General features: G+C 38.9%; 1 protein-coding gene across 1 annotated transcript in view; it reads left to right on the top strand.

The window, feature by feature from the left end:
• LOC131565426 (uncharacterized) overlaps nucleotides 1-27,335 on the top strand; it is a 68,518-nt gene that overhangs the window by 20,403 nt on the left and 20,780 nt on the right. The window contains exons 19-45 of the mRNA XM_058816296.1: nucleotides 535-614; nucleotides 1,159-1,339; nucleotides 2,415-2,570; nucleotides 3,775-3,908; nucleotides 4,018-4,176; nucleotides 4,748-4,928; nucleotides 5,390-5,601; nucleotides 6,129-6,317; nucleotides 7,265-7,335; nucleotides 8,690-8,852; nucleotides 8,964-9,050; nucleotides 10,063-10,182; nucleotides 10,777-10,994; nucleotides 12,660-12,853; nucleotides 13,971-14,273; nucleotides 14,938-15,167; nucleotides 16,167-16,328; nucleotides 16,968-17,282; nucleotides 17,867-18,223; nucleotides 19,211-19,561; nucleotides 20,036-20,167; nucleotides 20,838-20,987; nucleotides 21,455-21,571; nucleotides 21,683-21,803; nucleotides 23,225-23,320; nucleotides 24,337-24,503; nucleotides 27,156-27,293. Coding sequence (XP_058672279.1) covers nucleotides 535-614; nucleotides 1,159-1,339; nucleotides 2,415-2,570; nucleotides 3,775-3,908; nucleotides 4,018-4,176; nucleotides 4,748-4,928; nucleotides 5,390-5,601; nucleotides 6,129-6,317; nucleotides 7,265-7,335; nucleotides 8,690-8,852; nucleotides 8,964-9,050; nucleotides 10,063-10,182; nucleotides 10,777-10,994; nucleotides 12,660-12,853; nucleotides 13,971-14,273; nucleotides 14,938-15,167; nucleotides 16,167-16,328; nucleotides 16,968-17,282; nucleotides 17,867-18,223; nucleotides 19,211-19,561; nucleotides 20,036-20,167; nucleotides 20,838-20,987; nucleotides 21,455-21,571; nucleotides 21,683-21,803; nucleotides 23,225-23,320; nucleotides 24,337-24,503; nucleotides 27,156-27,293 — 4,784 coding nt within the window. The remainder of the gene's footprint in view (nucleotides 1-534; nucleotides 615-1,158; nucleotides 1,340-2,414; nucleotides 2,571-3,774; nucleotides 3,909-4,017; nucleotides 4,177-4,747; nucleotides 4,929-5,389; nucleotides 5,602-6,128; nucleotides 6,318-7,264; nucleotides 7,336-8,689; nucleotides 8,853-8,963; nucleotides 9,051-10,062; nucleotides 10,183-10,776; nucleotides 10,995-12,659; nucleotides 12,854-13,970; nucleotides 14,274-14,937; nucleotides 15,168-16,166; nucleotides 16,329-16,967; nucleotides 17,283-17,866; nucleotides 18,224-19,210; nucleotides 19,562-20,035; nucleotides 20,168-20,837; nucleotides 20,988-21,454; nucleotides 21,572-21,682; nucleotides 21,804-23,224; nucleotides 23,321-24,336; nucleotides 24,504-27,155; nucleotides 27,294-27,335) is intronic.

Here is a 27,335-nt window from a genome sequence, read left to right as displayed (position 1 = left end):
CATATTGCAGCTTCTTTGGTGTGCTGGTCAAGTGATGTTTTGTGTTGATTTATTCTACCATATCATGTATTTAAAATTTTCCACTCCGATTTTTTTTTTTTTTTTTTTGATCCTGGTTATTTCCAAATGGATTGCAAGGACGCTTTACCAACACTGTGCAAAGCTTTGTGTGCACAGTGTTCTGAGCTCCTGAAATGTCTCCACAGCACAACACAACTTACAAGTTTTAGCACAGACCTAAAGTGCATAAATCAATTCCAGAACTAAGCTGGTTTTGTTGGAGACAGCTTCTTTACCTCTTCTCAATTATTCTCCTCAGAATATATTTTCAAAATTACTGGTTTATTCTGAAGACACTTTGCAAAATGCCTTTGCAAATTCTGATCCTAACTTTTTTTTCTTTGAGCTGATGTTTATGTTTTTAATCTCTCTGTATCTATTGTTTATAAAAAGAACAGCTATCATTTCAAGTTCAGTCTTAAGAAGCATCACTGAACAGTAAAGAAAATGTAAAGAGTTTTCTTTTTCTCCAAGGGAGGCTTGAGTTCTCTAAAAGTTCCCGAGTTGGACACCTGGAGCTCATAGTGGATGACCGAGATGTGTATTACATTAAGGTATGTTTCCATTTCATGAGGTCTCCTTCTAGCATGAATACTTACATAAAAGCACAGAAAAGAAAGGCAGGGAAAATACACATATTGAAAAACAGTTTTGTGAGCAATCCATCAGAGAAATTACCAGTTCTCCTTATTACATATTTTTGAGATAGCCTCAGTGCTAAATTTCAACCTAAAACTCTGTGAGACTGCCAATATTTTCAGTAACACCCTATTAACTTCTGGCCTGATATTGTAACATTTGTAGTGATTTCAGTCCTAAAACCAGCAGAAGCTGAAGGAAGTAGCATCTTGCACCACTGTGACCTCTGTGTAACTGGAAAAACAAATCCATCCTTCCTCTCCATTATTTATCAATGGCAAGTTTTAGGCTTTGTGGGATGTGGAAGGTTTATTGTTATATATATAGAAAAACATGTATTTTCTTCTTCCTCTCATCTCATTTATGAAACACCCAAGTCTATACTATTGCTTTCTTAAAACTTCACTTATGTTGCTGAGCAGCTTGGGGTTTGCTTTTTGATTTATTTGTTTGTTCTAGGGAATGGCAGATTTGCAGATGCTGAGTGGAGAGCAGAGATACATGACTCAGCTGGAGGTAAAGCTGATAAAGCAAAGCAGTCCTATCATTTTGTCAGGAAACATCACTAAACAGCTTGGCAAGAAGATAGCTTTTTCAGTATCTCTGAATAATTTGTTGAAGGATGCTGCCTTTCTTTCAGGTTAGAGGACAGTAAGTATTTGCCATATAAATGCAAGTTCTGCAGCTGTTATTTGTTAGAGTTGCATGGTTTTGGACATTTATTCCTTAAATTTCTTTCAAGTCCATAAGGACTCCTTTTTAAAATTACTATCCTGCATAAATTAATACAAATATATATATTTCAGAATAAAAGAAATTTTAAAATAAGTCTGTTTTGAATTACTGTTGGAAAGGGTAGAGGAAATAAGATGAAAGGAATTACTTGATAAAAACATGCCAAAAAATAACAGCTGTTTTTCACTTTTGTTAGTACAAAACAGTGCAGAGACACATATTTGTAGCTGAATGTCTCTTAAGACCTGCTGTTCTAAAAATCTTGAAGACTTTTTTTCTCATAAATAAGCTAAGAGGAAAATACAAGAGGAAGTATCAGAAAGAGAGCCTTAATATTTGTATAACATCAATACATTAAAATTAAGATAATACAGTGAAATAAACCAATAATTTATGTCTAAAGCTCTCATTTTTGACTGAAATGTCATAGGGTTATGTAGTACTTTCAAACAGAACTAAGAAATGCAGAAGGCAGATTGTTTTTTGGTGGATGACCTTTTGGTGAAGTTTTCATCCTTAGCTTTCACACAGACTGCCAGTGACTGTATCCAAGCCAGTTCTGGTCTGATTTCAAACTCCCAGCACCTGAAAACTTGGCTGTACCAGCTGTGCTGCTGCAAAGCCACAGGCTTGCTCTGACTTTATTAGAGGTGAACATCCACATGTTCACACATTAGGGCTTAGTTAATTAAAAGATCTGTCTATCTGAATTTATTTCCTTTGAGAAGCAGTTTTGGCTGCATGCATTTCAATAAGCTTGAAGCAGGTTGTGAGAAGTGTGGTCTGCAGGCTGTCTGTGGAGATGGAGAAAGACACTTTCTGAACATCCAGCTCTGTCTTTTTATCTCTTCACTACACAGGGAGTTCATAATTGTGGAGAGACTGAATGCCCTTTTGGTTTCCCCACTGTAGTATTCCTTTAACTAGCTGAAGTAACTTCAAGTTCTATCACTGCATAATCATTTCTCTTCTTTCTATAGGACTTCTGGAGAAAAAGGTTGATGATAAGCAGAGACAATACTCGTTGGAAGGGGAGACTCACCTGCCAGGTGTTCTTGGAGTTCATGCCATTGCTCTTCTCCAGCAGCGTGAGGGATTGTGGTCTCATGGTCTGCAGATTAAATATGGACTCCTAGGTACACTGAAAAACAGGGAAAGTAAAAGTATTCTGTATTACTCATTTTTCCTACAAGATTTGCCTCTGTGGTTAGAGCACAGTAGAAAGATTTCAGTTAATTTTTAAACTGTGATCTGAAACTTGGGGATGAGTTTCTGTTTCAGTTGGATATACTTTACTCTTTGAGTCTGCATATAAAACCAATTTTTTTTTAAATGGGCTTTTCACAAGCATTATCCATCATTAGATTAAAAATCACTTTTTCAATGAGAATTGCTCCTAATTAATTTGTGTTTTCAGATGATTGCATGCATGCACTCAATAATATGAGGGGTGGTTTCTAGGAAGCAGCTGGCTTTGCTCCCCTGGTTACAATATAGGAATTGTGTTAATTTTGTGGGACAAAGCAGGTGAACATCAGTGCAGTTATATCAAAGTATTGAATGCTTGTAGTAGCTAATCATGCTAAATGTTACAGGGGGATTGTTTATGCTAACTCTGTTGCACCTTCAGAGAGTATGTAGCAATATGAGTAATAAAGTTTTCTTAAACCTACACAGACATGGCCCCATAATTTTGCTAAAAAATGGCATGCTGATCACAGCATTTTATAAACAGCAAAGAAAACATACCTGGACATTTAAACACTACCTTAAGATGCCTGGCTGTAGCTATGTAATTGTGCAGTTAGATACTTGGAGCATAGTTACACTTCAGTTTAAACCTAGTTTGACAGCTATTCCACCTGAAGTATTCAGCAAATACTTCCTTACAGAAGTACTGGATTTTTCATTTTAAAAATTATTCCTAGTTATTAGTTGGAGCTTCAAATTCAGTATTGTAATTTTCTTCTCAGTGTCCAGAAAGACTGGAAGTTTTTTGGTTTTTTTTAAAGATGAAATGTCATGTAATATCATGGTGTTGGGAGCTAGGTGGTAACAGAAAATCATCAGATATTGTGTGATACCAAGAAAGCTGCAAAGTTTGATTGTGATTAGTTTGTAGTTCTTTTACTTCAACCAGGTAAAATTCTGTTTAAGTAATGAAGTTTGTGCATTTATAAGATAAATCAACAAGGATATAATTGTAAAAATAAACAAATCTCACTTTGATGTTCTGAAAAGTAGAACTCTTGAAGCCAGTGCCATATTTATACTATAAACATTTTGAAAGATTAATTCTGATTTACTTGAATAAGTAACTTTGTGCTTTAACTTGAGCAGGAGAGGCAAAAACCCCTTGCCACGAGTGCAGCACGCAGCAGAAAGTTCAAGTGGAGACGGGTGCACGGGGCTTCTACAGCCTGGAGCTGGGCCATGAGTTTCACTGTGTGCAGGCTCCCTCCTACAGCCACCAGGTGGGTGCTGAGCCAGGCACTCTGTGCTGGGCACCCCTGTGGCACCTGTACTCAGGGCTCTCAACATGAGCAAGAGATCACAGCAAAAAGGCAATGCCCTCTTCTTTAGGTTCACCTGAAACATGAAGTGACTGCATCTTGGATTTCCTCCCAGATGGAAGTGAACTATGGGAAACATTGGGATGAAGTAAACAACAAGAAGAAAGTGCTGATCAGCCAAGCCTTTAAGAACAGTTCCAGTTCATCTGTAGTCAGCTATTTCATGGAGGTAATAGTGATGGTTGAAAAGTAAGACCTTCACTTCAAATATTTAACAGACAGACTAATAATAAATTTTGTATTTTTTTTATTACAACCTTTTTTTTTAAAGTATGATGTGTACTAATAATATAAGGCAAGTACCCAGACCTAATAATTTTGAGCTTGGTGAGGTCTTAGCTCAGACACACTGAATCTCTGACATTTGCTAGAAGATAAATTTTGCAAATACTGGAAAAGTTGGGTTGTAATTTGCTCTGAGGTTTTTGCATTATTAACTCATATAAAATTATTGTAGAGATTTATGAAAGCTGCTTTGGTGACACAATGTGGAAGGAGGGCACAGGTTATAACAACTCAGAATATTACAGCATTTTTCTTTTTGACTCTCCTGTAGTTGTAACAAATGCATATTAAAGAAACTTCAGTCTATTATTGGTGAGCATGCATGAAAATCTATAGAGTGAATGGCAAATGTGCAAAGGCAGAAGCTGTGACCTTCCTGCTTCTGTGTGTGTAATTTACACAGCCCTGAGAATGGGATCTTGTTTTTGTTTAAAGTTGCTTCACTTCTTTTCCAGTTTACCATGCAAGTCCTGGAAAAACAGATGAATTTTAGAATCCAGCTGCAGCACTTGCACACCTCTCAGGTGTATTTGCAGAGCAGCACCAACTTTGAGGTGCAGTATAATGACCATGTGCCATTTGTGGCTGGGCTGCAGTGGAAGGATGCATCCAGAAATGGCCTGAAGAAGTGGGAAGGTGAAGTACCACAAACCATTTCCAGTCTGTGATTAGAAAAGCAGGCATTGGAAGCTGCTGCCAGGTTTTTCTGAGCAGTTTTGCGTGAGTGCAACAGAATGATAAAGATGTTTGTTGGAAGAGAGAGACCCTGGAGATTGTCCAGCCCAGCTTCCTGCTCCAGTCAGGGCTGTTTCTAGTAGTAGATCACATCTGTTGTGGCTTTGTCCAGCTGAGTTTTCAAAATCTCCAACCTACCACAGCCTGGCTGGCCTCTTCCAGCAGTTCCATTTACACAAGTGAAGGACATTAATTTCATTATATCCAACCCAGAGATTTTAGCAATTCCAAGAGAAAAGGTTGATAGTAGCATTTTAGCTTCATTCTGGAACCCCTGGATCTTATCAGCCTTGAAGTGGAGTTAGAATCCAAGTAACCTGAAATCTCAGATTTGTGTCAGCTTTAATGTATGTCCCTTGCAGGTGGGTTCAGTATGGACACCCCATGGCTGTACCTGTACACAGCTCACAAACTGCACCAGCCTCAGCATTCTGCTTATTTACTGACATCCCAGCTGACAGCTGCAAGAGCTCTCTCCATTAAAGACCTTATACTGGAACTATTCTATAAAGATCAAGGCAATGAGAAGGAAGGAAAAGTTCACATTTACACACCAGCTACCACATACCTGCAGGTGGGTGACATGGTGCTTTGCAGGGTGTATGGCTTTGGGGACAGGGCTATGTGCTATCACTGTGCCCTGACTCTGTGGTTTCTAAGCTTCCTCCTCATTTATTTTAGACTGTGATATGCTCAGAGGTTTAAAACTAATTTAATCATAGTTGCTGTTCATTAGGCAATGTGGTAGACTTCTGTCACTATGCAATTTAACTTATGTTTATGATTAGGATGTTCCTTTATCAGCTTTTCCTCCTTAGGTCACTACTGCCTCAGGCACAGTCATGGAGAAATGTGAGAAACATTCTTGAATGAGAAAAAAGTGTTCATCAACTATTTAGCTTTTTGTCTCTCTCTTGTTTGGAGGAGATAAAATAAACTTTGAACTCTGTATGGTAATTTGGGGTATTTTGATAATGGAAAAGATGGCACACATTTCTAATAGTTCTTGTAAGTGATCATTCTGTCACCTCTGTGCTGTGCTGCTGCACAGTGGAATGCTGTCTGTCCTGGCTCAGCCAGACTAATGTCTTTGTTTTTCAGGCATCCACAGTTAATCATCTTGGGAGGAATGTTCTGCATAGCTATAGTGAAATGGTCTCTCTGTGGAATCAGCTTGTAAAGAATGAGATTCATTTGGAGAATAATGAACGAGCCAAACTTCTCTGCTTTAAGATAAAGAGTACAAAACAGGAATTTAACTTCACAGCCAGCTATCAGAATCTGCCAACGGTGAGAAAGAGAAACAAAAGCAATTTTTTTTGACTCAGCACTCTCTTCCTGAAAGATGTTATTGCTAGTGTTGAAATTTAAACCCTTCCAGTAATGCATTTATTTCTGTCTGTTTTGACAGGCTGCAGTGTAAATCTAGGTTCAAAAAGAAAACAAAAACTTGTGTGGCATAGTCTGGGGTACTTCTCACCTATTAGAGAGCCCAGTCAGTCAGGGAGGAGGGGGTGAAGAGAGACAGCATGACTAGAAAGAGAGCTGGAGATGTGGTTACTCTCAACTTGAGGAAGATGTATGAGAGGTGTAGAAGATTCTGCTGTCCTGGAGAATCAGAATCTCTTGTCTGCTAGTGAGCATGGTAACAACCCAGGTTTATAGGCTATTTTAATCTCTACATCCCTTCTAGTCTTAAAATAATTTTTGCTTTGCTTGATGTCTGTGGCACAGGAAGGATAATCAGCAGTTTCTCCTCAAAATAGGTTCTTTGATCAGTTACTTTGGTCCACTCACACCTTGCAGGAAGTCTTAAAAAGTGTTTTTCTAAACATAGCTTTGAAAATGCTTTTTCCATGCTTTGAAAATCCAGTTTGGATTTTTATGTACCAGAGCTTGCCTATATTGCAAGTAGGTGTCACTCAAGTGATACATTAATGGGCATTTGTCTTCTGCTGGAGTCAGTTTACTACTGATGGCACTTTTAATCCTCTGAGAGATTAATGGAGATCTAGACTTAACTGCAGCAGAAATGGTTTGTCTGTGAAGTGACAGCCTTGCTGCATCCTGTTGAACAACATGGTTTCCATATTGAGGTTCTTGAATATGAATGCAGTAAATCTGATGCAATTGTCCTTTCCTGTTCTGGTCTCATGATCTGAGTGCAGCCTAAGAAGACAAACTTTTCTGTGAAGATTGTATGGAGAGATTATAAAAGTCAGCCTGTTATACTGCAGTGTGAAGGTCAGATAAAGGAGCTGAGGAAGGAGAAGATGCTCTATCAAAAACGTGCAACTCTTCATTTCAGGTTTAGTACTCTTATCTCTGTCTTTTAAGAATGTTTTGGCCTATATTTAATGTGCATCTTGATGCTCTTAGGAAATGTTCTGGGCTTTACAAAGTGAGAGTGGCACATGCACAGAGTCTGTTCTTTGTCCCATCTGGTTCTCTGAACTTGCTCAAGTACAGCAGCTTCATGGTTGATTTTTAGCATCCATTAGGTTTTGGCCTCTTTGTTGAAATGACAATGAACAGATCTGTCACAGGCAACAGACCATGTGTGCTGTGACATGTTTGCTGGCAGCTCAGCCAGGCAGATAGCCTCCTTTCCTGAAAACAGCAGGATTTATGGTGTGTCCAAACTTGTATGTGGTGAGAAGTTCCAAAATCCAGATCTGATTCTCTTTGCCATCCATGTGCCTTTTTCCTAGTCCTTAGGCATTATATAGTCATTCTAAAGCCAGAGGTATCCTCTTAGAACATGTAACAAATGGTCTTATTTAGATTTTGGAATATATTTCCATTTTCTGATGAGAATGAGTACACTTCTCCTACATGTTGGCTGTCCCTGAAATTTCTCTCTTCATTATCCATTACTAAAGCCCAGCCTGAGGGTTTTAGTAAAAATGTGTGCTCAGATTAGAGACATCTGGATCACTTCTGGGGACATCTCAGCTTTCTTAAGGCACAGCAGCATCTACAGGAGTGCACAGGAGTGCTGTGCAGCTTAGAGATAACTAAAACACTGGGAGGTGTCTTTTCATTAGAAAAATATGTAAATGAAGACCTGTACCAGGTATTCTAACATGTGTAAAGGCAGTCCAGTGTCTGCTTATAAGGCTTTGTGCATGCTTCCAAGAGGTCTGACTAAGTAAATGTGCAGAAATATTTAATAAAGTCCATAAACCATTACACTGAAGTAAATTACTCCTAGAGCTGTGTAGTGCTGAACATCTGTTGCACAGGATTCTTGACATGTAGATACTGCTTCTACATAAAGCATAAAATGTGGATAGGTGAAATTTTCAAACCTGCCAGGAGCTTTTGGACACTCCCTATTTGAAGTCTTGGCCATGCAGGTGTAGAAGGTGTATGTGCTGGTTGTGCGTGTCAGAACTTTAGAGCAGAACCTTCTCCCATGCATTTACCAAATCCAGGATGGAAACTCTATCAAAAATTCAGGCTAGTGTGTGGAGTTTGTATAAATTTGTCATTATGCTCTGTAGTTTCCTAAATGTCCAGTCCCATGTGTTTTGCTTCTGTACCTGACACCCTGGTGGTAACAGATAACTTTGGAGTTCAAGTTGAACTCTGCATAATTTCTTTTTGTAGTTGTCTATTAAGATCTTTTACACTATGTTTATTTCTTGGGTTTTTTCCAGGCATCCTTTTAAAGTGCCTTTTCTGCAGAGCTTCTTTCTGCAGGAGACATTTACTGTTGACAAAAAGCAAAAGCACTATTTCATGGAAACAAAAGTTTTGATAAATGGAGTGGAGGAAACAGTTCAGACTCTCATACTTGGTTACCAACCTGAAAACCCCTATGTGAGTTATCCAAAAACTTCCTTTGGTCTGATACACCAAAACAACTTGTAAATGAGTGGTTTACTGCATATGACTTATGTTCCTTGCATTTTCTCTCAAACTTCTTTTTAGATTTGTGCTGGCTTAACACATCCTTATAACTACAGCATGTTTCCCAAAGATGTTGAAATGTGCATTTTAACTCTAAGTCATCAAAATGTGAGTAAATTTCCCATTAAATTAGTTAGGAGACATTAACTACCTGTTTATTTACACTTTGTCTTTTCAGACCTCACTTGCTATAGGTCTTTAGTTTCTCACCACAGAGTTGCTGCAACCAAAATGTTCAGAGGGTCATTATGTGCTTGGTACCTCCTTAATTTTGTATAATAATATGTTGTGTAGTAATCCATGATAAAAATACTTCAAATATTATTTTTAGAATGTTATTATGCATGAATGTTATTAATAAAACAAATACTGGGATAGGATGGATTCAGGGTTCTCACCCTTATCTAGTTGTGTCTATTCATCTTTCTTACCAAACGTATTTTTTAAGCTATTTTTCCTTATTCTCTTGTTTTTCATTCTGAGCCAAAACGTAATAGCTTGAAAGCTTCATTTTTCATGATGTGTAGGGATGACTTCTCTGATCTTTCATTATACACAGGGTTAATAGTCAGTGCACTTTTCTTACTCCCATTCTTAACACACAGGTGAAGCATGAGCTTGAGACTGTCTTAAAGGTGAATAAGGAAGATGTTCTCAGTTTTCTAGGGAGGTATCAGGACAAATCCAGTGAGGCAGATTTTAGACATCTTTTACACATGGATGTAACACACTCATTCCAGGTACTGGGTGGGTTTAATTTTTGGTATTTTTTATGTCTTGCTGACTGTTTTACTGTGTTAGTCTTTAGAATTATAATTGTTTGTTGCTGGTAAATGTCCTAATCCAATCAAGTCCTGGCCCTGACAAATAACTGTTCACTTATGTATAAATTGTTTGTGTCAATAATACTTTGTAAGGCACACATTGACCTTTTATTTCATGCTTTTTTTTACTGCTTTCAATATATTTTTCAGTATTTTGGGATATAACTGGTAAAATTTGATATGCACATTTGCTTATATGCATCACCCACTTTGTGCTAGAAGTTGAGACATTAAATCACATAAGGCAATTGGGGGGAATGCAATGTTCTGTTCTGATACTTTACCTTGTCAAATAGCTTGAGTTTCCACAAGCAATGGCCCTAAGTGGGGAGCTGTTCTCCAGGCAGACTAAACTGGAGCACTTGGACTGTGGTGTGAGTGTAAAAGTCACCATCAACAAGAACATGTCTTCACAGGTCAGTCCCCTGGTCATTACAGTCTTGTTGCTTCAACTTGAAGCTTTTGCAGTTTGTACACTGAATGACTACAGTGAAGAGGCGTAAATTGTTAGGGAAACAGTTAACTTTTGATTGTTAGGTTTTGTTCTGGCTAGATAGCTACATGGAGTTGGAATAGTTGGCTTGTATTTTGGCTGAAATTCAGAAAACTCTTAATGTCTAATTAAATTGTACTTAAAATTCAATGTAGCTCATATTTTGTTGTGACAGGGTTGGGATAAAGACAGGGAGATCACTTACCCATTCCTTCACAGACAAAACAGGCTCAACTGTTAATTAATTTAATTAATTAACAGTTAACTGTTAATTTAATTAATTAACAGTTAACAGTTAACAGTTAACTGTTAATTAATTTAATTAATTGCCAAATAAAATTAGTTAGATTATGAGAAACAAAGATGAGAACTAAAAGCTCCTTTCCCCTTTGCTCCCCTCTCTGCTTTTGTCCACTCCCAACTTGTCTGCAGTCTCATTGCTCAGACTGGTATTTCAGTATTGTGAATGATAATCTGAGATCCTTAATGTCCTGCTCTCCTTTTTCTCTGTGTGCAGGCCCAGGCAGCCCTGAAGAGTTATGATGAGAACAATGTCAATGGCTCCCTTCACCTTCATTCCGATGGAAGGGAAATGCTGATGCTGGAGGTTAATATGAACAATGAAAAGAGGAGGAATGCCAGAATTGTTGAACTGAGGGCTTTTCTCCATCAAACAGTCCTGACAAATCCAGAATCAGTACAGTTCCAGCTCATGAGCAAAATATTTCCATCAAGGTAGAGAAATCAGAATGTTGGTTAATTGAGGAACTGAGGAGTGTTCTGGGATACAAATTTAAATGTAATTACTCTCCTATGACTGCAGCAAGGCCACTGAGTAAATGCCAGTTCATGTGTTATCCCTATTATTGAAATACTTTTGCTCCTTGTGTTGCATAAGTTGGTATAAGTTGTGTTAATGTGTTCTAGATGCTTTTGAAGGACTTTGTATAGAGAACTTTGAGTGAACAGATAGTACAAGTTATACCAGTGGAAAAGGGCACTTCCCAGTGTTTATTGTAAGGTTTTTAAAGTATTGGAGAAAGCTCTGAGGTGGCAGATATGGGAAATAGCAATTTGACTCTCCAAGTTTCAGCTGATTTTTCAAATTTCACAAATACAAAAGTATGCAATGAAGAATTTTAGAACTTCTGCTGAGGTCCCAGTGTTTACTAATTGGATGGGATAAGGAGAATGAGAAAATAAGAGTTAAAGAAATCAGAAGTTACTACAATTTAGATGAAGCACATTGGATTTACTAGTAATACTAAAAATAGATAAAATATTCCAAGAAGGGTATTTCATGTGGTTCTGTAGTATGCTTGCAGTTCTGGGTTTCCAAAAGGGCATTAAATTTGTTTAAATACCAGGGTAAGCCAGAAGAGAGCAATTTATTGCAGTTCACAGGAAAGAAAACAGAGCACTTAAAATTTTTGGAATGACAGTTTGTTTAGGGTTTGTTTTACAGGGAGAATACAAACAAAAATAAACTGTTAAATGTTTCTGGAGAACAGCTAAAAGGACGCAATCTGTACAGACTTCAGTTACTGACTGATGGAATGAATCTTACTTCCCCGAACAGTGTACATTTTGTTCTTCCCATGTAGCCCATGGAGTGGATTTTCACTGAGTTTTTACTTGTCATGAGTCTTTCAACAGGGTTCCAATTTCTAGGAGGGATGTCTAACACTATGAAAACTGGAGTGATTGCCTCACTTTTAGGTATTTTGTGTAGTATACTTGAGTCTAGAAAGTCAGACAGCTTAGTGGGTATTTTGTTGAAGGCCATGTGAAAATTGTGTCTCAATCTTATACTTAAAACACTGAAAATGGAACTTTTTGTTGCTCCAGCAGGTTTCCCTAAAAAGCTGTGCCATGTTTCTCCAACACCATTCAATTCAGGGTCAAGATGCAAAGAAATATTGTTGGTTCATTTACCAAACTCAAATGCTGGTGACACTTAAAATTATTTTTTAAACTGGGTTCTCAAATGCTGCTTTTAAATCAGCACCAAAGAGATATTTCATATTGTGACAGAGAAACTTCATTACCAACTCAGAGTCTCTTCAGCTCTTTCTTTTATTAGGAACCATAACAAAAGCTTTCAAGAAATTTAAAGGAAAATTAGTCTGCCAATCTGTGAAGCTTTACTGAGGGATTTATAAACATGTGGTGAATCGTGTGTGCTGACTGCAAGGCATCTGATGGCCTGATTCACAGCACTGGAATGAGTGTCCAGAGAGTCTGTGGAGTCTCCATCCTTGGAGATACTCCAAACCTGACCACACACACTCTTGAGCACCCTGCTCTCATTGATCCTGCTTTGAGTGAGGAGAGATGTCTTGACAATCCTGAATCAACTATAAAAATATCTTACTAGCAATTTTATGTCTGTCTTTTTAGACTTCTGTTGTCTTCTGACTTGAAGCTTAATGAAAATAGGCTTCACGTGGATTTCATGGGAGCCAGGGAGCAGAAAGTTGGTTTTGTTTTGTCCCTGAATGGAAGAGTCCAACACACTTTTACTGGATTAAAGGCCATACCTCATCTCATTTCTCTGGATGGATTACTCAAGTGCAAAAACAACATTCATGATGGTACTGTGTTCCTTTGTGTTTTGTCCTAACCTGCAGCTATCTAAGGACACTGCTTAATTTTAATGGAATCCTTCCTGGGCTGCACAATGTATTCAGCTCTGGGGCCCCCAACAGAAGAGCAATGTGTACCTGTGTACCACAGAGATGATCAGAGGGCTGGAGCCCCTGTGCTCTGCAGCCAGGCTGGGAGAGCTGGGGTTGTCATCCTGGAGAAGAAAAGGCTCCAGGGAGACCTTAGAGCCCCTCCAGTACCTAAAGGGGCTCCAAGAGAGCTGGAGAAGCACTTTGCACAAGTCTTCAGACTCACAGAAGGCAGGTTTAGATTGGATATTAGGAAGAAATTCTTGTGTGCGTGATCAGACAATGGAACAAGTTGCCCCAAGAAGCTGTGGATGCCTCATCCCTGGAAGTGTTCAAGGCCAGGCTGGACAGGGCTTTGAACAACCTGGGGCAGTGGAAGGTGTCCCTGCCCATGGCAGAGGGGTTGGAACAAGATGGACTTTAAGGTCTCTCTATCCTGAACCATTCTGTGATTCTGTATAATGCAGAGCAGAGTACTTAGCATGCAAAATCAACCCTGGGTCATTGGGTTGAGACTATTTTTCAGTGAACTAACATAGTTTGGATTTTTCATGTTTTCATGGATTAAAGGAAATAGTGGGTGGCCTCTTTCCTCTTCTGAAATGTGGGGGCTGACTTGAGAGTCCCACTCCTTTGAATGGCTCCATGGGTGGAGTAGGTCACTGCAGAGCTCTGGAGGGATTGATTAGCCTGCAATTACACAAGTACTAGGTCACAATCCATCTGTAAATTTTCCTTCAGAGGGAGTGCAGTATAGTACAGGGCCTAAGGGCACAAGAAGCTTGGTGAATAAAAAGAAACAGCTGCCAGAAATACTATAATGTAATTTATTTTAAACACAGACACTCACTAGTAGAAAAACCCTCAATACTGAACTGCTTTGCTCTCTAGATTAGGCAAATTTATCTAGTGTAATAAATGGAAATTTTCCTACTTTACTATTAAAGTAATGGTTAATTTATACATTATTTCTAAAACTGTGACTATTTCTGTCCCAAGAATCTCTCTCCACAGTAATAATTTCTGTCTGTTACAGGTAACATCAATGTGATGGTCAACCAAAGACTGTATGGACTGCAAGTCAGGAACAGGAATGTGTTTGGGAATACCACTGTGCACAATCTCACTGTTGCCATGGTTCAGAATGGCAGTCAGGCAATCCCAGGGGAGGCAAGACTGAAAGGACACCTGGAACTGAGTAAAGAGAAGAAAAGGGGGCTAGCTAGCTTCCAGGTGGATGAGAAGGCTCTTTCTGTAGATTTTTTCAATATCATGGATCATGGGCACAGCAGAGTCAGTGGGACTTTCACACATAATGTTGACTTTTTAAAAGATGCAGGTAGGAACAAAATCTGACTTGATGGCGTGTTCTAATAAGGTGAATTTATCTAAATGACTTCTGATCAGTGGAAACAGATGAGTTGTGTTTGTTCACCACCAGAACAAAATGTGTTCTAGACTTAGCAGCATTCTTTTGAATATTGTTGAGAAAATTAAATTGACACAGAAATAGTTCAAAGAGTTTTGAAATATTTCAGAGTAAATTATTTCTTTCTTGTACATCTGTGTTCTTGCACAGCACCTAAGCTAACCAGTTCCTCCAAGTGTAGTTTTATGCCAAGTGTGGTTTCCTAAGCAAAGCTGTGGATTTTCATGAACTGGAGTTATCAGTAATTTTCATGGGTTCCTTTGGACAGAATAAATATTTTCTGAATTTTTCTGACAGCTGACTACTGGAGTTGGACACAATACCAATTGGTAAATATCCTTTATCAAAAGAAGGAAAGTTCTTGATTTCCAAAGTACCTGCCACATTTTAATTTAGCAGTCCCTTTTTAATATGATTTTCACCTGGTAGGTAATGTCCTTCTATAAATATCAGTAAAGTGATCACACTTTATATAAAGGTGTGTGTTTTCTTATGAAAAATTACAGAAGGCTTCTTTTGATCTGTAATACATCTTTGTAGTCTGTAATGATTTTACTTCCTTCCCTGTCAATAGGGTTGCCTTTGGATGGCAATCTTACTGCCACATGTGAGCATGGCACAGGAAATCACACCATTGCCATAGCCCTGCAGAGTGGCAGTGAAAGGATGGTTGCTGTGTTTGAGGGGCACAGAGTGGCCACAGAGCCTCCAACATCCCAGCTGTCTGTGAGCTTAAAGCACAACATCTCAAAGATCAAGGAACATGGGATCCCTTTTGTTTTAGAAGCTGCTGGCTATTATGAGGTAAGAAGAGTTCTGCCTGTGAAAGTTTAATTTCTGGCAGGACCATTTGTGTATATATAATAACTCTAGGCTTTTCCTATGCAATCTATATTTTTATTTTAGAAGCTGCTGTGTTTTTGAGATGTACTAAATTACTGAGTGAAAGAAAGGTGTTGTCTGGCTTCTTGTCATACTGTGAACCTGTCATCTGAGCTTTTGGAGCTGAACCTAGACTAAATGAGATGCTCCATTCAGTTCTCATTTAAGTGAAATGCTTTGCTGCATATGAACATATGTCTTGTCCAATTTTATCTTTCCCTTATAAATGGGAAGGGGACCACCAGGCCTAAATCTTGCCTCTGGTACTGAATTTAACTGGTCCTGGTGTCATCCTTTGGATGGTTGCTAAAGATCAGAACAGTGTTTAGCATGGCTTTCCCTTTGGAAATTCCTACCCCCAGAAGCATTATGGACCATGGCTCCTGGTATGGTGTTGCTTGGCCACTCTTCTCTGTGTCTGCATTTCTGCTATAGATCTGTGAATGTTACAGCTCTATTGTATTCCAGATTATCTTTTCATAAAAGAAGAGTTGAAATACTTTGCTATCTCAGACATCCATTGCAAAGCTCAAGTCACTCACATGCTTATATTTGAGTGGCTTCAACCACTGTGGTAGGGTGAGACACAGAGGTGTGCAAAGAATTCTAAACAGTTCCTTTGCCTTGCTTTTTAATAGTTCCAGTGCTTTAATTGTTTGTGCCTGAGGGCTGAAATCCTTCAGGGTACTGAATGCTCTCAGTATGTTTTGGAGCCAGAAGGAATTATTGATACACTGCATTTAGAAGGTCTGGCATAACACTACAGTCTCTATTTGAAATGAGGCTGCCTTGAGGAATTTGCACTTTTATTTTACCAGTGCTGCCTCCCTGACACAGGCTGTGATGTTTAAGCACAGTGCAACACACTCTGCCTTTCCCAGTTGTTGTTTTTTTCCATGATTTGCTTTCTTCTGTGCATAGAATTTCTCCAGAAAGATTGCTGCAGGGATAACAACCACAGTGGAGACAGAGCAGCTCAAGATTGAAATAGAGAAGAAAATCACTGACACTGCTATAGAAATTTCTCTTTCACTTCACCATGATGTGGGAGGACTGATGGACATTGTTCCACATGTACTAGAGGTTTGCAGAAATCCTGCCATTTATTTTAATGTATTTAGTGCACTAAACTTTATATTTTTGAAACAGAACTCTAACTTTTAATCTATGTTTTGGTGCCTTCATCCATTTGATCCTTAAAGCAGCTTTGTATCTTGCTCCTTTGAATTTTAGTTCTACCTGCTTTTCTTAATTTTCTGAATGTGCTTTGTTGACAACATCAACAGGTTGCTTGCAGTGGAGAATCTGCTAACAAACAACTTTCTGGCCTTTGCAATGGTGCAATTGCATTCCATCATTTTGAGGTACTTGCTTCATTTATAAACTTTGCTCTCAACAGCACAGTGTCTTATCTACTGTGGAGGGAATAAGTACTGAAAGTATCAGACACTTAGAAATGGATTTGAGCTTCCTGGAAGTTTTGTGTGCACTTTCAAATATTTTCATTAATAATTGGTTTGGGTTTTCTTCCTGTTGTTTCTATTATGGAACTCCAAAATAAAGATTTGAGTCCATGTCGCTGTTTGTTTCAGCATTTATAATTATGTAGGATGAATACAAAGTGGTGTAGGGAACAGTTCTCTCTAGTATTATGAGCTTTTAAAAACAGTATGTGACCTGACAGGAAAGCAAACTTGACCACAGTTTTCTGTAATTTTTCAGACTCCAGCAAGAGTTTCACTGAATGGGTCAATATTTACCAGCAACTTTACTGTCATCCTCTTTGGACACGTTTCTTTTCATGACATATTTGCCTGCCTACAACTCTATGCCACCAGTAACACCCATCCTCATTTAGAAATCGACTTCCAGCATTCTTTGCCTTCACTTCATTCTCTGGGAATTGCCAGAGAGAACCAACTGAAGGTGTCAGCCATGAGAAGTGACAAGTACAAGGGCATCCTTGGTATTGTCCTTGGGCCTTGCACTTTGGAAGCTGATGGGGAAGTGAGCCTGGCAGGCAATGAGACAGGATGGGTACTTACTTTTAGAAACAAGTGTGTCAGTCTAGAGGTAAGCCCAGATTGTTGTTTTCTGCATGCCCTTCCACTCTGTGTATTTCAGATCACTGACTCACAGAAAACTGTCTCCTGATACATTTATGGATAGGCCAAATTTGGTCATTAAAGTTCTTACAGAGCAATGAGTCAGAGCATTTGCAGGGGGAAGTGGTAATTTGGAGTAATACAATGGTAGGTGTTGCCATAAAAATGTTGCTTAATAATAGTTTATTAATTAAAATAAACTTTTGTCCTAAAATCTAGTGAAAAGCATGTCCTTTCAGTGTGGAATTGGGGAGGTTAAGATTTTTTCCTTCTGCATTAATTATGAAAAGATTATTTGAGGATTTATTCTTCTTTCCCCTCTCCCCCCATGTAGATTTTTTCAGGTTTTTCACAGAGAAATTTCTGATTTCTCTCTGAATCAAGCTGTCTTGTATGGTCCTTTCCAAACACAGATTGTTTCAGAAAGAAGAAATGCTTTCTCATGAATTAGGAACAAATGAGAAGACAGTTGCTTTGCTTTGTGTGTTTTAAATTGTGTAATCTTTTCTGTTGCAGAGGATGGGATTGCCTCGTGCTGCAGTCTTGGGGGGCTCATTTCAACACAACATCTGCAACGTGGGCTTGTTAATGAAGCTGCAGTGTGATGGCAGAGCAGTGGATGTGCAGATAGACACCTCCTGCCAGCATGAATACACACTCCAAGGGATGCTCAGGCATTCATTTCCCTGGCTCAGCCAGCTGGGGCTGCCTTTTGAAAACTCAGTCCTGTTCTCTGCAGCCACAGACTCCACCACAGAGGGCATTTTCCTGCTGCAGGCTGGCAGATGCAGACTGAGGGCTAGAGGGGACCTCTGTATTCAGAGTAAAGCTGACTGGACACTGGAAACAGAAACAGAATGCCAACTTCTGCAGGTAGCTCTGGGAAGTTTTAAAGAGAGTTTGGGGATCAAATGAAGGCACTGTGGGTTTTAGCTAGCATGGCACTGCTGGAGTGCTGGGAAGGCACTCTAAAGGCACCCCTGTCCCAGCATTAGGCAAAGGCAGTGTCACACATCCTGCTCCAGGTGCTCTCTGGGACTGAGATCAGTTCAGCCTTTGCTGAGTGTTGCCTTTGCAGGCCGACACTGCCCTCTAAGGCTGAACAGCAAGATCAGCCTGAACTCTGCCAGAAATATATTCCCTGGTCTGTGAGCCTTCTGTCAAAAGAGAACTTCCTTGGTTTTTCCAATTAGCCTCACTGACTACGTTGGAAAGAATGACTATTGCAAAATCAGGGGTTTTTTCTAGATGTTCATAGGCATTTATATTTTGCTTTCAAATCCTCAAACTGAATAGCTTCCTCAACTACAAAGTGGCAACATAAAAATGACAGCAAAGTTGTAGTGAGAAGGGAATGAGCACCCCTTAAAGTATTAAAAATAGTAGAATTTTGAGTGTTTGTAGAAATCCTTTGACAGAATGGAAAGAAACCTTTCATTTGGGATGTTGCACAAGACAAGCTGGAAGTTTAATTATTATAAAAAACAAACCTTCTACAACCAGGTGCAAGAATGTCTGTTAGGCTATGATTTTTTGTACATTAATTTGTTTGAAAACTGAAATTGGTGTGGTCTGGATGAAACATAGAATGTTTAGTAAACTTTGCCAATCTGAAGAAATATGTATTTTATGGTTTTTGTAAATGTAAAACTTCGTAAAGATGGAGAAGGTGTGAATTCTGCAGGACAGTCCTTAAATCATCAGGTCTTATTCAGGAAAAATCACCATCTTTCTTGTTGAGAGGGAGAAAAATGGCAGCTTGGAGATTGTAGGTTTTGTCTCTGATAGTGTATCATATAATATACACTTGTCTTAAAGTGTTTGTATATTCCAAAGGATTTTTTGTTTAAATCTTGATAGGATCTCCGTTTCCCAACTCAGTCCCGGCTCACAGGATCCATTCAGAAGGACAAATGCCAGGCAGAGCTGCTCTCTGTCCTGGAAACAGGAGGCAAAACTGCCCATCTTGAAGTGAGAGCAGAGTGCAAGCCAAAGCTGGCTCTGGAAATTCATTTCAGGCATGACCTTCCCCAGCTGAGGGAAATCCCAAGGGAAAATGAGCTGTCCATCACTGCACGGAAACACTTCAAATATCTCATTGGAGTTGGAATAAAACTGGGGGCCTGTGAGCTTCAAATGAATGGGGACTTTGACCCTGAAAAGAACCTGCAGTGGAAAATGCTTATAGAAAACAAATGCCAAACAATTCAGGTATGGAAAAGAATTTGCTCCTTTAATGTTGAATTTATACATCTAAGCTAGTATAATGCTATGCTAAAGTCAAAAGACAATAATCTAGGTACTTGAAAGAGGTAGCAGAGAAATAATAAAAACATTCTCTTTAAATGTTGCGTCTTACTTCTGGAGCCAGTCATTTACTGTATTTTCATATGGCATACACCAAATTTTCTGTTAATCAGTACCTGCAGATAATGGACTTCCTTGTACTAGCTCTGATGTGTTTTCTAAAAGATGATTGAGAACTCTGAAGGGTTTTTCTGTTCAGAAATTATGATTATTCAAAGTTGTCTCTCAAGATTTCTGAAATATCCTGTGCTGCCTGATATACTTGATTTACAGCTAGGTGATTAAAGTTACTATTATGAATTAAGTTTCAGAGCTATAATGTATTTGTGGTTAAGTGCTAAAGTGGTGATTTTTAAAAGTTTGTTCTTTCCATTACAGGATCTTGGAGCACCAATGAAAATTGATGGCTCAGGCTATCTTTTGATGGATGAAATGAACCTAGACTCACAGACACTGATCACTGTTGATGAAAGTAAATTCCAAGGACTCTTTATACTAAAAGTCACTGATGTGAGTACCCTGCAGGCTGTTGGAGAGTGTGAACAAAGTACTCAGTAATGCACTCTAACCTATGTTATTTGGAACAAATAGTCAAGCTAAAGTAATAAATGCCAGAATAAAATTGAAATAATAAAATCTTTGAAAATCTGGCACCTTCAATGTGCAGTAACCGATGCATAGGATAATAGGATATAGGCTCTGGCACTTCCTGAATAATTTCCTTGTTATGCTCTTTATGTGTAAATTTTTGTTGTTTGTATTCTACTGTTGGATGTTCTTACTTTTTGTTGTTTGTATTCTACTGTTCTTTACATCACTGTGATTTACCCTGCAAAATAATAGGCAGTGATTAATGGAGACACTGCTCTTTGTTTATTCAGTTAGACAGCAACACAGGGAAGGCTGTGAATCTCTTGCTTTTCTGTTGACAATTACAAGTTTGGATTCTCTTGTCATCAGAGCAAGAGAGCAGAGAGCAACACAAGTACCTGTTTCCTCAGGTGCTTCACTTTCCTGCCATAACTGGTAATTTTGCATGTTTCTGTGCCATAGAGAAACAGCATAGCTAGTGGGAGTTTAATTCCTCTTAAATGTAGGACAGATTTCTGGTTTGAACTCTGTACTGCAGTGATCTTTGGGTTCTACATGTGCTTTGCTCTGTGCTGTGAAATGTTAACAGGAAAGACAAGAGCTGGATGCAGTGCTAACCCATAACATCCAAGGAGCTGCTGACATTGGCATTCCCATGAAGATGTTACTTGATGTGATATCAGAAAAAAACAATGACTTCTATAAAGGATTTATCAATTTCTGTGTGAACAACAAGCAAGTAAGTGTCTTCTCCATATCAGTATTATTTGAACTAGAAGTTGAACTGAGTTAATTGATTTGGTAAATATTGTTTCTGCAGACAATCCAAATGCAATACTTAGCTGGGCCTGGGTTAGTTCTAAAGACCTTCATTAAATGAAGGCAGTATCTTCAGCCAGTCCTTTTGTCCTTCTGTGCAATTGCTCCTTGCAACAAATTTGACATCATCAATGATCCTTGACTCTCATTTGTAAATGATCTCAAACCTTCCTTATCAAGAATCTCACTTGGTGCAGCATATTCCCTTTTAAAGTACAAAGCTGTGACTTCTAAAAAAATTAGACAGTTGTTCAATGTAAAATTTTCATAGTTTTCATAATTTTATTCTAATGTGTAATTAGTCCAATGATTGTGGTTATTCAGAGAAGTCTCCATGTCAGAGATGTGCCACAGTTAACTTTTGTCATATTTACTTGAACTGAGCAGATTACAGAAGAACTGAACTTTGTCCAGAAGTTGGATGTTGTGTCTCTTAACTACAAACTTACTCATAACATAGACACATTGAAGACTTTGCAAATAAAAGACAGGATTGAGTTGCAGGTATGTTATGAACCTGGAGCCACGGCACGAGGGGGGCAGCAGCTGGGGAAGTGAGATGGCAAAGGGCAGTGGGTGTAGATGGGACTTTACACGTTTGCTGTTTTGGTGAAGGGGAGTCCAGGTGCTCCCTTTGTTCTTGAGGGGAGTCCAGAAGCTCAGTTTGTTCTCATGGGAGAAGAGTTTGGACCAGGACTTTCCACAGGCCTGGGGCTGGAGATTGCTCCAGTGTGGGGTGAGAGGAGGGCACTGCATTTGTGGGTCTGACAGAGCTGCAGTGTTCCCTGCACACACAGGGCAGAGGGGAGCACTGCTGAGATTTCACTGGGTCCTTTCCAATTGGTATTTTCCTTCTGAAATTACTATTACCATTGCCATTACCTGGCATATTTTTTAATCTGATAAACACAAGACTTATTAACCATGTAACTGAATAGCATTAAAGCATGGCCATAATTGAGAATACATGTTAAATGGTTGAATTCTAAAATAAAAGGGACATTTATAACTATGTTGTGTTGTGTTATAAAATGATACAAGATGCATCTTTGACATATCTTTAAGATTATACTGTCTCAATCAAAGAAAGAACCCTGACCAGCAGGAGCTTTAACTTTTACAATTCTGTCTTTTCACAATTTACTTTTGTTGCACACAGGCTATCTTGAACCTCAAAGTCACCAGGAGCTTTAGTTTGAAAGTGCTTTATGGTGCTCACCTAACAGTTCTTGAAGGACAAATTCAGGAGTTGGAAACAAGTACCAACATAACAGGGAATTTCCATCACTCTTTGCCATGGCTGCTACAAGCCAGAGTCCCATCGTCTTTGCAGGTGATTTTGGGGTTTGGTTGTTTTGTTTGTTTTTAATTATAATTATAATTATTGTCCTGTATAAGGATGTAATTCAAGCTCACAGCTTGAATGAAAACTACCATTTTGTAAGGCACAGGATGGAAGCTGAGATTTTCTGATATTTAAAAATTGTGGATGCCTAAAACCTGAACTACTGAAAGTTTCTCCTTGACTGCTTTCTGAATGAGATTCTTCCATTCTGGTCAGTGGTAGTAGAGTGGGTACTGTTGATGTTGTAACTCTACAGGACAGCTTGAGCACATTGCACCAGGGACTGGAGTATTGCTCCTGTGCTCTTTAATGGGAATTTTATACTGAAAGAAGTGTTTCTTTGGGTACTATTTTCAGAGAAGTATTGGAGTAGCTACTATCTGGTAAATATTGTCACTAGGTGTATATTAAGTATCCTTTACAAGAAGGAAGTTGTGTTTGTGGGATAAAAAAGAACCTAATGAAAATTTGCCATAGATCAGTGAGGCTGGCATGGCTTGACATTCATTCAGTTGAATGAGCTTCATACTTGAAAGTCAAAGATGATTAATGGAAGGCCAAGAGACATTTTATTAATGGATAGATATTGACGTAAGTGTAAACTAGACAGAACTTTCTTTCACTTCCATTTTCTCCTGTCTTAAAACTAAATACTATATAAATATTGTTTTGAGAACTTATATTTACATGTCATTTTTAGATAGATGTGGTTTTTCAAGGGAGAAACACAACTCAAGAGAGATATGTGCACATTGCAGCTGGAGAAACATCAATCACATACATAATAAACTCCCATTATGTTGGCCACCAAGTGGATCTGTTCTGCCAGAGTGTGCACAGCAGTGAGGTACTCCAGGCTTCTGGCTACCCTAAGGCAATCAACTTGATTTTCAGTGTACAGAAATCAGGTGGGTACCTGCCATTCCTGACTGGGTTTTTATTCTACAATAGCTCTATGAGGATGTTTCAGCTGGTCCTTCAACAGGCTACAGACTGAGTAAGATTTGCTGGTAGTACCTAAAAAGAGGCTTTATCTTGTTTGTAAGTGAACTTGTCATCCTGAAACTGCATCTGTGATTAGTTAATGAAGCCAGTCTACCCTCAGAGCTTGCCCTGGCATAAATCCTATCTGCATATCTCTCTTACACTGTGATCAGGTACCTTAAGTGCCCCCAGGGGAATTTATTCATGTTAAAGAAAACTAACAACTGTGAGAGCACCAAAGGGCAGGAATTACTGAGGTTAGCAGGCACTGAATCAATACTGGTGTGAGTGGCCCATTCAGAAAAAGTAACAGGAGAGGAGGGAGAGGCTGTTCTCAGGACAGCCACAGTCACCATGTGATTTCCACCACAAACCCACCATTTCTGTGGGTTTTGTCTTACCTTAAAGAATTTGCAGGGTTTCACATCTCTTATCTCACTTTGATATTTTAGCAGTCTTGTATTTTCCTTTTCAAAAATGAGAAGTTGTAGGACAGTGGGGAAAGGTCTTCAGGTCATGCACTTTGGGCATTGTTGAGCTGCTGTAGCTGGATGCAGAGGAGTCCCTGGAGGTCAGAACAGCTCAGAGCTCTTCCCTGGGAGAGGCTGCTGCAGGCCAGGGATGCAGTTGGCTGTATGGATTAGTCAGCTCTAGCTGCACAAACACATTCCTGACAGGAACTAACTTGCCACTTAACACTGCATGTGGGTACGCAAGCTCTGTTATTACTACAAGACTTTGTAAGGACAAAGTTCAAGGACATCCAGAAAAATTCTGCCCTCCTCCAACCACAGGCTGAAGTTCTTGTAATCCTGAATGATGACTTTGTCTTGATGAATGTATTAAGCTAAAAGCTGTCTGGGTTGATTTTATGCAGGCAGTACTGAAATTTCTCAAAAATCAGCTGCTCAAATTGGAACTGTTTTGTCTCTTCATATAGAAAACAAAGCCAAGACTGTCTGTGAAATCCAGTATGATGAGAAAGATATAACTGTGACTGTGGATGTTGACACAGACTTTGAACTCTCTGGTATATTTGTGTTCATGGCAGAGGTGAAGCATTCAATATCACTTCTCCATCACCTGGGACTTCCCTTCTCTTTTAAGGTAATGCACCTCAAAACTTTTGCTGTGCTTTGATGAAAGCTGTCACTTGAGTTACATTTCCATTAATCCAGAGCATTTCCAGTGGCCTCAGTGAAATTACTCCAGGTTTATATACAAGTGCAGCTGAGAGCTGACTTGGCCCAGTTTATCTGAATCCTCATTTAACTTAAGTACAAAGCTAGTGGTCTGTTTCTAAGGAGCCTGGTCAGGTACCTGAAATCCCCATTTCCAGGGTTAATCATTTCAGGAAGACATATATTTACTGTCACTTTGCAGCTGATAGGGCTCACAAAAGTAGAAAGAACTTTTGGTAGAAAACAGCTGTCCTTCATACCTAGAGAACTCCTTGCCTTGGTTAAACCACTCGTAGCACAAATACCTAAAATGCTTCAGTGTTGAATAAACAGAAGTAGATTTATATTCCAAACTACTTGATAGGATCAACAAAGGCTGTATCTGTTTATCCCTTGGGAGAAAGAAGCATTACTTGAAATGTCCCCTTCCCTTGTGAAGGGTAGTACACAGAAAAACAATTCCAAGTGATCCACCACCTTCTCTTCAAAAAACAGGACATGTAGCTAGGATGCAAGAGTAAAAGTCAACTTTCCTGAACATAAACATTAGATCAATGTTAAACCTGCACATTAAGTATCAGTGTTTCAAGGGAATATTTACTGCCAACCTTTTATTGCAAGGTATAAGGTATTTTCCCTGCTTCTTCCCCATTAATATTTAGTGAAATGTCTTTTATCCTCTAAATGTTTGAATGAAAAAAAAGAAAAGCTGAGGTGGTAATTCTTGAGGTGCCTTATTCATGTATAAGGTATGAGTATAACCAGGGGACTTCAGAAATTACTGTTCCCACAGACTTTGGTAAATACCAGAGTTGCTATTGAAATGTGGGAAATGGCCCTCATCTCTCCCAGAGAAATTCTTTAGCATTTTCAGGATGAGGCTGTAGATGATGCAGCAGCTGTGGGAGGAATGCCCTGGAGCAAAACATTGGTGGAGCCTGATCTGTTTATTAAAAAAAAAAAAAAAAAAAAGGCACAATTTCTTTCTGGTAGATGAAACATGAGATTGTGGGAGACATAAACAAGAACCAGTAGCTTTAGACTTAAACCAGATAGGGGTACATGGAAAGTAACACTAATATTTGTCAATAATGCAAATGGGTAGCTATGGAAACACACACAAGAAAAAGGAAAACCTCTCATGAGGCTCTTGGTTTACATCTAGCAAGCATCCAGAAGGCCTTCTGGGAGATAAACTTCAGTCAGGATGATGGTTTTAAGTGAATCAAAGATTGTGCTCAGTTGAGGTGAAATTGGTAGAAGTTATGGCATGTGATTTGTTTATTTTCCCCCTCCACAGATGACAATTCAAGAAGTCATGACTGAAAATGAAACTGAAGGTGCTCTGAGGCTGACCTATGAACAAAACAAAAATTTCTCCTTTTCCATCAGTAGAAAAAAAGACCAGCAAGGGTAAAAGGGTCATTCTGAGCACTATTAAAAAATGTCATTAGGCCACTGATTTCCATGGAATACAGTTACTGTATTCATCACCAAATCACTGGTGAAATGGATAACAAAACTTGGGTAAAGTGAGTAGTCACACCACACACTCTGTAAACCTCAGGGAGTTTCTGAAGGACTGCAGGCAGGTTCTTCCCCTCACAGCTTGGGACCTGTCTCTGCCTGCCCACACAGAATCCAAGTAGCAGACAGTGAAAAAGTCATAAAACTCTAGGCCTGGACCAGACAAGTACTTAAAAATATAACTTAACTTGACATAAATATTTAAATCTTATTAAATTATCTTATTAAATTGTTTTGGCACAGTTTAAACTTGTAAAATTATGGTGACTTGATTTTCTAAGTTGGTGTCAATATGGCTGCATCTGCACAAAACTCTAGGCTTTTAAGGGTGTTTACAGGTGTGATATTTTTAGCCTTGAGGTATTTCAGATATTTCTTAAGTTTCTAGCGCAAGACCTTTGCACTGAAAAGTCTTGTAAGTTCTGTTAAAATCTCTAATCATTGTAAATTCTAAGTTTATAAACCATGACAGTGCTTGCAAAGTAAGATTCCAAAATACCTTTCTCAATTTTAAAAAGCTGATGCATTTGGTATGGCAAAATGTTTTCTGGTCCAGTGGGCTACGTTCTGTCCCTGGGATGCAGACACAGATTTTTTATTGAGCTCATTTTGTGTGACTGTATCAAAAACTGGGAGCTGGGTAAGTGTTCAGTGGCAGGTGCTGCCATTTTAACTCTAAAAGCTGTGGAAACTTGGAGCTAACTCAGATGAACTTGTGCTGCCGGCAAGAGTGGACTTTGTAAAATATTGTTGAACAAGAGAACATTTCTTCCCTTTAGTGAAGAGTTGAATATAAAAGCACTCCAGACTCATCCCTTCTTTCTACAGTACTTCCCCTGTGCAGCACAACTGTCTTCTAAGGTAACTATCTGCAAGTAATCCATTGCATACATCACTGTAAAGTAGACTTGTCTAACGTGTTAGGAGTCAAGCTGCTTCATTTCTAGTACTAGTATCTCTAACATTTTTTTATTATTGAGGATGTTCCTGTTTTTAAAGATGTTAACAATTCCAGTATTTTTTTTTTTTCATTTAATGGGAACTTGAAAAGGTAAATTATGATATGAGTGAAGCAAAAGGCAAACTCTACCTCAGGATGGAAAAAAGGGATTTCAACGTTTCAGCAAAGCTAACTTTGACTGGAAGCAGCTACACCAATGCCATTGAGGTGGCACAGACCATGGCCCAGGTTGGTACCATCCACTGCTAGCAAAGGCAGGCTGTGACAGGA

The sequence above is a fragment of the Ammospiza caudacuta genome, chromosome 17 (assembly GCF_027887145.1).
Source record: "Ammospiza caudacuta isolate bAmmCau1 chromosome 17, bAmmCau1.pri, whole genome shotgun sequence".
Classification (NCBI taxonomy): Eukaryota; Metazoa; Chordata; class Aves; order Passeriformes; family Passerellidae; genus Ammospiza; species Ammospiza caudacuta.
The sequence above is the reverse complement of the archived record's forward strand: the minus strand, read 5'-3'. Positions and strand labels throughout refer to the sequence as shown.